The 7,972-nt window shown below is 39.9% G+C and overlaps 1 protein-coding gene across 1 annotated transcript; it reads right to left on the minus strand.

The window, feature by feature from the left end:
* Positions 1 to 1,606: 1,606 nt before the first annotated feature.
* On the minus strand, positions 1,607 to 7,419 carry LOC109192823. Its single transcript, XM_019343525.1, has 2 exons — positions 5,767 to 7,419; positions 1,607 to 5,692 (listed from the first exon to the last, which is right to left on the minus strand). Exons 1-2 carry the CDS (start codon positions 7,417 to 7,419, stop codon positions 1,607 to 1,609), a joined length of 5,739 nt encoding a protein of 1,912 aa, XP_019199070.1.
* Positions 7,420 to 7,972: the final 553 nt, after the last annotated feature.

Raw genomic sequence — 7,972 nt, forward strand, 5'->3', positions numbered from 1 at the left:
AACACTAAGTGGTAAGAGACTGGCCAAATGATTTGCTTCATTCACCTGGGTGGGATCAAACCCCCAACCTCATGCATAAGGGACAAGGTGCTGAACCACCACGCCAATCACGTTGCTTAATATGAATGTTTGATTAATTAGTTCATTGTAACAACTTATTACTACAAAATTCCAAAATTAAAAAAGCTGCTCAAAGCAATTTTTTTGATCAGTTTTTTGAGAAAGTCATAGTTATTTTGCATGTAATCAGCTAATAGTTAATTTACCAAACACTTTTCTACAATCCGCTAATGTTATCAACTAGTCAAAATGTCAAACTCACTAACTCAATCAACTAACAACTATTTACCAAACACTCCCGATATCTTCACCAATGTAAGACTAATGCAAATTCAAATCGAATCGCGCTCATAATGGTCTGACTCTTGAGAACAAATCTGACAAAACACTGCTGGAAATTATAGAATTTCCGACCACCTGAAAGTGATCTTAAATCAAGTTGAAAGCAAAAAGTAATCGGAAATAGCAATAAAGATTTTTCCAGATACCAAAAGTGATCGAAATAAGACTTTTGACTTGATTTAAGATCACTTTCAGGTGGTCGGAAATTTCATAATTTCCAGTAGTGAAAAACTCTTTAAATCATGTCATCTGATCTTTATAAGATTTAAACACTCAACCTTATAATTATATTATTAGTTATCTAAATTACAATACTTTTTCGTACATGAAAATATAACATTTCTCTATTGAACGTAACCAACATAGTGGGAGAATACAAGATTGTGAACCTTAAAACTTGGTGGGTAAAAGATCAAACTACAATTAGAAAAAAAAAAAAAAAAAAAAAAAAAAAAAAAAAAAAAAACGAAACAAAATCTGACAAAATTAAATTACAAGCGTCGGTGGAGTGTAAGTTAAGGTTTGGCTGTGCTAGTTGGGGAAGGTGAGATATAAAGGGGTTGAAAGAGGAGAAATTTTTAATTATTTTGCCCACATTTTTAAAATTATTTTACAGATATTGTTACAAAATAGTCCGCAATTATTACAGAAATATGTACATTAGATGAAATTCACATTATAAATTTAACAGGCAAATAATCAAATGGGTCGGATAAATTAACCTAGATTGTTTATAATTGACCAATTCAAATTAAAAAAGTCAACAAATAACTAAGGGGGGTGTATTCAATCACGACTTTCATAGAGTTTTAAAGACTTTTATGAACTTTAAAAGTTTGGATGTATTCAATTCAAACTTTTAGAGAGTCTTTAAAAGTCAGGCGGTATTCAATCATGATTTTTAAAGAGTCTTTAAAAGTCGTGTGGTATTCGATTAAGACTTTTAAAGAGTTTTTAAAAGTAATGTGGTATTCAAAAAGTTATGAACTTTTGTAGACTTTTTAATTTTAAGACTTTTGTAGACTTTTCCTTCTCAAATATAAATAGTTGAAATCCAACCATCAACCCCAAGATTTCAAATTTTCTTTCTAACAACTTTGAATGTTTTCTCGGTCTATTTAAACTCTATTTTTTCTCCCTATTTTTTTTTTATTTTTTTTTTTAAATCTTGGTGGGGGGAGACCCCATAACAAACAATTAGAGTTTACACTGTATTACACACATGGCGCCAAGAGGGCAATCCCATAATGTCATCTTCTACTATGCCCATTATTGCTACAGGAGGATCATCTAGTATATGGACACCTTTGGGAAAATTCCTCGCAAGCTTGGCCAGTTTGTCTGCTGCTTGGTTTTGCTCACGGGATATATTAGTCACCTCCCAGGCTTCTAACCTTTGCAATTCCTTCTTGCACCCTTCCAGTATGTTGTGGGCGGCCGTCGTTGGTTGTCTTGAATCCGTCATATAGTTCACCAACAGAGAGGAATCTGATTCAAACATAGCTTTTTTAACTCCCATTTGAATGGCAAGCTGAATGCCCTTTAAAAGTGCCCAAGATTCCGCTTCAAATGGGGTGCAGTTTCCCATATTAAACATGAATCCTTTTTTCCAGCTTCCACTATTGTCTCTGATGATTCCTCCACAAGAAGCCCTGTTTGTCAATAGATCCACCGAGCCATCAATGTTTATTTTAACGAAGTCCTCTTTCGGTTTTGACCATGAGAGCATCTTCCAAATGCTGGACTCATCTGCCGTAACTCGACCCAAGGCTCTATCAAAGGCTGTTGTTGTCTCCTTGGCTTGCATCTTGATCCATGATATCTTATACTGTAAGGGTCTCGATGATCCATTGAATACTCTTTCGTTCCTCCATTTCCAAATCCACCAGAGGGTTGTGGAAAACAGCGTGCTTTTACTTGCTGGTTCTCTTCCTTTCCTTTTATCAGATAGGCCATCTTCCAACCATTCTTGAAAGGGGGCCTCCTTCATTCTTTCATAATCAAGTCGGGATATTGATTTCCATACTTCCTCTGCTGCCGGGCACCGCCTAAGGACATGCTCAATGTCTTCGGTCTTGGTGTTGCATAAATCACACTTGTCGCAATCAGTTAGTCTTCGCCTAGCTCTGTTACTGTTGCACATTATCCTGCCATGCTTAACAAGCCAAAGAAATGTTCGAATACGGTTGGGTACCTTCAACTTCCATTTTGCAGCTTCCACTGGTTCCAACATTCCTGTGGCAATGTCGTATGCCGAAGCAACCGAGAATCCTCCGGAGTCTTCCATTTTCCAGCATACATTGTCATTACTTTCCTCTTCCTCATGAATGAGATACAGAGCCAGTTTGTTTAGTGTTTCCGCCGGTAAGAACTGAGTAAGCTCATCCCACTGCCAACCTAGATCTGCCTTCCAGTAGCTGGCCACCAGTCGATCCTGATCAGAAGATGGTATTGTTCTGGTTGCATGCTCTAGTAGTGGGGCTTCTTCTAGCCATTCCTGTGTCCAGAATAGAGTGTTGCGTCCATTTCTCACATGCCTTTTGATTCCTTTCTCCAGAATTGGGATGGCTTTTAGGATTTCTTTCATCGCATTGGACATGTTACTCCTAGCTTGCCACAATCGACAATCAACATCAGAAAGATGGTATTTTGCCTTAAAAATTCTGATCCATAGGCTATCTTCCCCTTGTAGGATTCTCCATCCCAACTTAGCCATGAAAGAATGATTCATCTTTTCTAACCTCTTGATTCCCAGCCCACCATGAGCTTTACTTTTGGTTACCGTATCCCAATTAACCAGGTGAGCTTTTCTGCCATCACTGTCACCTCCCCATATAAAGCTCCGGATTAATTTTTCTATGGCTGATATCACTCCATTCGGTAAGAGGGTGGTCTGCATGGCATAAAATGGGACCGTAGATAGGACTGACTGTGCCAACACATGTCTTCCTGCAAGTGAAAGTGATTTTGCTTTCCAACCAGTCAATTTGGACCGGATTCTATCGATGATACCTTCAAATGAATCTTGTTTGAGCCTCCCATGAATGGACTGGACTCCCAGGTACTTTCCTAAGTTGGTAACTTTAGGGATGCCGAGGGTGTCAACGATTCTTTTTTGCACCTCTTCATTAGTATTTTTGGAGAAAAACACTGACGATTTATGGTAGTTTACTCTCTGCCCCGAACTCATGCAAAATAGATCAATACACCTCTTCATTTCAACTGCTTGTTCTACTGTTGCTTCCCCAAATAAGGTCATGTCGTCTGCAAACAAAAGGTGAGAAACATAAGGGCCAAGTCTAGATATTTTTATCCCTTTCCATCTACCTTGTCTAACGGAGTTAAGAATAATGTGACTGAATCTTTCAATGCATAAAACGAAAAGTAGAGGGGATAGAGGGTCTCCCTGTCTAATTCCCCTTCCCGAGTGAAACCAATCTGTTTGCTGCCCGTTCCAAAGTATTGCCATCCTAGGTGAGGAGATGCAATGCATGATATTCCTTGTCCATGTTTGGTTGAAGCCAATCTCTACCAATGTGTCTTCGATTGTACTCCAAGAGAGTCTATCATAAGCTTTTTCAAGGTCTATTTTCATCACCATCCATCCTACCTTTCCTTTTTTAGTCTTCATTGAGTTCAAGGCCTCTTGATAAACTAGGATATTGTCTGTGATTTGTTTGCCCGGCACAAAGCTAGCTTGAAATGGGCCGATCAACTTGCTGAGGATGGTTCTTAACCTTACTGCCATCATTTTTGTTATGAGCTTATATGCGACGTTACAAAGCCCGATTGGTCGAAACTGTTTTATTGATTCCGGGTTGCCCACTTTGGGGATCAGGGATATGAAGGTATCATTACATCCTTGAAACAGCTTGCCGTCTCTAAAAAATTCTTCTGTGAACTTAATCAAGCTATCTCCTACTAAGCTCCAAGCTTTTTGATAGAATCCTGCTGTATACCCATCTGGCCCTGGTGATTTGCATGGGGCCATTTCAAATAATGCTTCCTTAACTTCGTTGGCGCCAAAAGGTTTGTTAATCTCTGCCCAATCAGTGGTAGATAGTCTCGGGAAAGCCCCTTGCAATAGTGGCTGTGAGCAGGCATTTGGTTCCTTTGAGAATAAGGCCATGAAGTATCTTTGAACGTGTTCTCTTATTTCACTTTCATCAGTAAGTATGTGCCCGTTTTCATCCTTCAGAACTTTAATCCTATCGTGTTTGTTTTTTGCTGATGTTGCCGCGTGATAGAATCTTGTATTGCGGTCTCCTGACACAATCCATTCTTCTTTAGAGCGTTGGAACCATAGCAACTCTTCTTGGTAAAGAGTTTCTTCAAATTCATGCCTTAATTTTGTTTCTAATTTTAGGAGATCTCTTCTTGGTTGGACTGTCATGCATTGCTGAATCCCGTTTAGCCTTGCTAGCAGTCTCTTTTTCCTATGAAAAATGTTGCCGAATGTGCTAATATTCCAATCTTTGAGTGCTTCTGCCATCCTCTTCAAATTTGGCTTCAACTCATCATTGGTGCTCCAAGTTCCATATACCAAAGCATGAAAGGTAGCATGAGTAGTCCATGCCATATTAAATCTAAAACTTCTGCTTGCGGGTATTGTCCGGGTTTTCCTGGTATTGACAAGCAACAGGCAGTGATCTGAGCAAAGCATTGGTAAATGAACTACTGCTGCGTCCGGGAATTTAATTTTCCAGTCCAAATTTCCTAGAGCTCTATCAAGCCGAGCTCCTTTGAACGTTTCTGTATTGGTCCCCCTCTTCCAAGTGTACTTCGATCCTTCATATCCTAAATCGATTAAGCCTTGCCTAAATATCCAATCATTAAAATCGCTGCATCTGGTAGATGAAAAGCTTGCTGGATTGCTCACTTCCTCATGTCCTGTCACTGCGTTAAAATCTCCAACAGCTAACCAGGAAGGTTGTGGATCAAGATTCTGATGTGAAAGCTCAGCAAACATCTTCCTTTTAAGACTTTGGCAAGGGCTTCCATATACTAAGGATAACACCCAAGGACCCATCTCGCAATCGTTCACCTGAACAGAAATATATTGAGGATTAGTCCTAATTATTTCAATGCTGATATAGTTTTTCCAGAGGATCCAAATGCCTCCCGAAAAGCCCACTGCTTCTACCCTAATCCACTCATCAAAGCCAAAGCTATTGCATAGCTTATTGGCTTGATTGCCTGAAACCTTAGGCTCGAGTAGACATATCAACGAGGGATTAGAATCCCTACAAAACTGACGAAGGGTGCGCTTAAAAGAACTAGAAGCTGCACCCTGACAATTCCAAACAATAAATATCATAAAAACAGAGGACAAAAGAGCGCTCAAGAGCGCATGTGGCTTAGTGCCACATCACCATCCTGATTCATAAAATCCTCTTGCTCCTGCAAGGCCACATCCGGTGGTTCGTCAAGATCAACATTTCGGTTGGTGTGGGCAGTATCTGGTGGATCATCCATGTATGCCTTCTCTAGTCCAGCCATGTATGAAGATTCTGGGTGGTCCTCAGTATGGTGGACCTGGGTAGTAGTTATGTTCTTTCCTTTGTTTGATCCTCTTACTACTGTGTGGCTGTCCTCAGCAGCGGCTCGGTTAGGCATCGGTCTTTGGCTCGATTGGCCTCTGAATCCTCCACGAGTGGCTGCTACAGGTTGCCTTGGTATGTCCCTTTGTGTCCCATTGTTTGGCATCTCATTCGCCACCCCTCTCTGTTCATTTTGGTCTGGTGTCTTGTTTCGTCTGGTTCTAATTCTGGGCAGTGTAGGTCCAGTCTGTTGTGCTGTCGGGCTCCTTCCTTGCTCTCTTTGATCATGCTCCATTCCAGTATCCTCCAGTCCATCCAAAGAGGCAAAACTAGATTGCACTCCTATACTATTATCTGCAGCTTGGTTAGGCTTGGGCGAAGACTGATATCTTCCCCTTTGTACTCCTGCTCCTGATGTGTTGTCCCTTTTTGGGTATCTTCTCGCTTTTCGGGTAACTAACATCCAAGTACCATATTTCTCTTTTGGTACTTGGTTGTTGATTTGCCTTTTCTCAGGTAAAGCATTTCCTTCACCCGGTTCATTTTCTGCCTGTATCTCCGGGCTGCACTGCTCCGTTCGATGGCCATACCGTCCACAAGAAAAGCATATTGAGTGTATTCCTTCATATTCTATAGGCCATTCCTCAAAGTTTAGGACAAATTTCGATTCTAAAGGCTTGGATATATCGATCTCTAGACAAATCCTTGCGAACTTCCCCTTAGATGCAAGGCTCGTAGCAGTATCAATTTTAACCGGTCGTCCCACTGTTTTTCCAATTTTCTTGAGGAATTCATCATCGAAGTACTCAATAGGTATGTCTGGAAATCGCACCCACACCAGAACTTTTCTGGTCTTATTCTTCCGTGGACTGAAGTTAGGTTGCCATTCCTGAACTACCACATAGTGGTCCATAATCATCCATGGTCCCTCATATTTCGCATATTCATAGTCTCTGAGCGATTCAAATTTCGCTATGTAATAATCATGGCTGAGAGCAATCAAGTCGAAGTGGGCCTCCGATCTCCACATTTTCCTTAAACGTTGAAGAAGATACGGGTAGCTAACAGTTCTACCCAAGATTTTGATTATGAGTGACCGGCGCCATGGCCGGCGCAACCTCTCTTTTTCTTCCTTGGTTACCCGGATAATTGGGTGTTCCGAGACGAAGCCATCCTCGTCCATCTCGTCGTCATCAGAGACAATTTCAAGATCAGTTTGAGGAGTTACCTCTTTCCTATGCCATGCATTGCTCGGAGTCACAGCCGGCATTGTCCACTTGTCCGGCGACATTAGCTCGTCCCCCATTGGAGTCTCCGCCACCGTCTCTGTGCCTGGTTGCGATGCGATGCTGACTGGTAGTTCTCGCCTTCTTTTTGTCTTCTTCGTACTTCTTTCCAGTAGGTCCTGGTCCTCCAGCGACCGATTGGTCGCCGCCGGTGAGGCCAACTCAGGGCTGGTTCCGGTCGGAATACTCATATTCTCATTCCAAGAAACGCGTATTGATGGTGAATTTAGTCCTTGAGAGATCAACTCCACAAAACATTTTTTCTCCCTATTTAAACTCTATAGACCTATCTAAATTCAATAAAAATATTTTTTTCTTCATTATCCTATATTTTCCTCATACCTAAACTCTACCAATTTTTCACTCTCTCCTAAACTTTTCTATAAATTTTTTATCCCTAACTTCCTCTAATTCTCCCTAAATACATGAACAAAGCAAAATTTTCATCGTCAAATTTGAGTATATATATTTCATAATATTCATATAAATACTTATATATTTTAATTTTTATTCTTTTTATGTTTATATTCATAATATATATTATTCCTTTTTTTTTTTAACAACAGGTTATTACGATTAACAAATTACTGTTCGCAACAACAATTTGGGGTTGCAAATAGTAGCACCTTATTATTTTTTGCAGTCTCAAATTGCTATTACAAATAATATATATTATTAATATTAGATTTTTATTTTTATTTTATTTGATGCAACTTGTAATTATATTTTTAAATATTTTATTTG

The sequence above is a fragment of the Ipomoea nil genome, unplaced genomic scaffold (assembly GCF_001879475.1).
Source record: "Ipomoea nil cultivar Tokyo-kokei standard unplaced genomic scaffold, Asagao_1.1 scaffold1834, whole genome shotgun sequence".
Lineage (NCBI taxonomy): Eukaryota > Viridiplantae > Streptophyta > Magnoliopsida > Solanales > Convolvulaceae > Ipomoea > Ipomoea nil.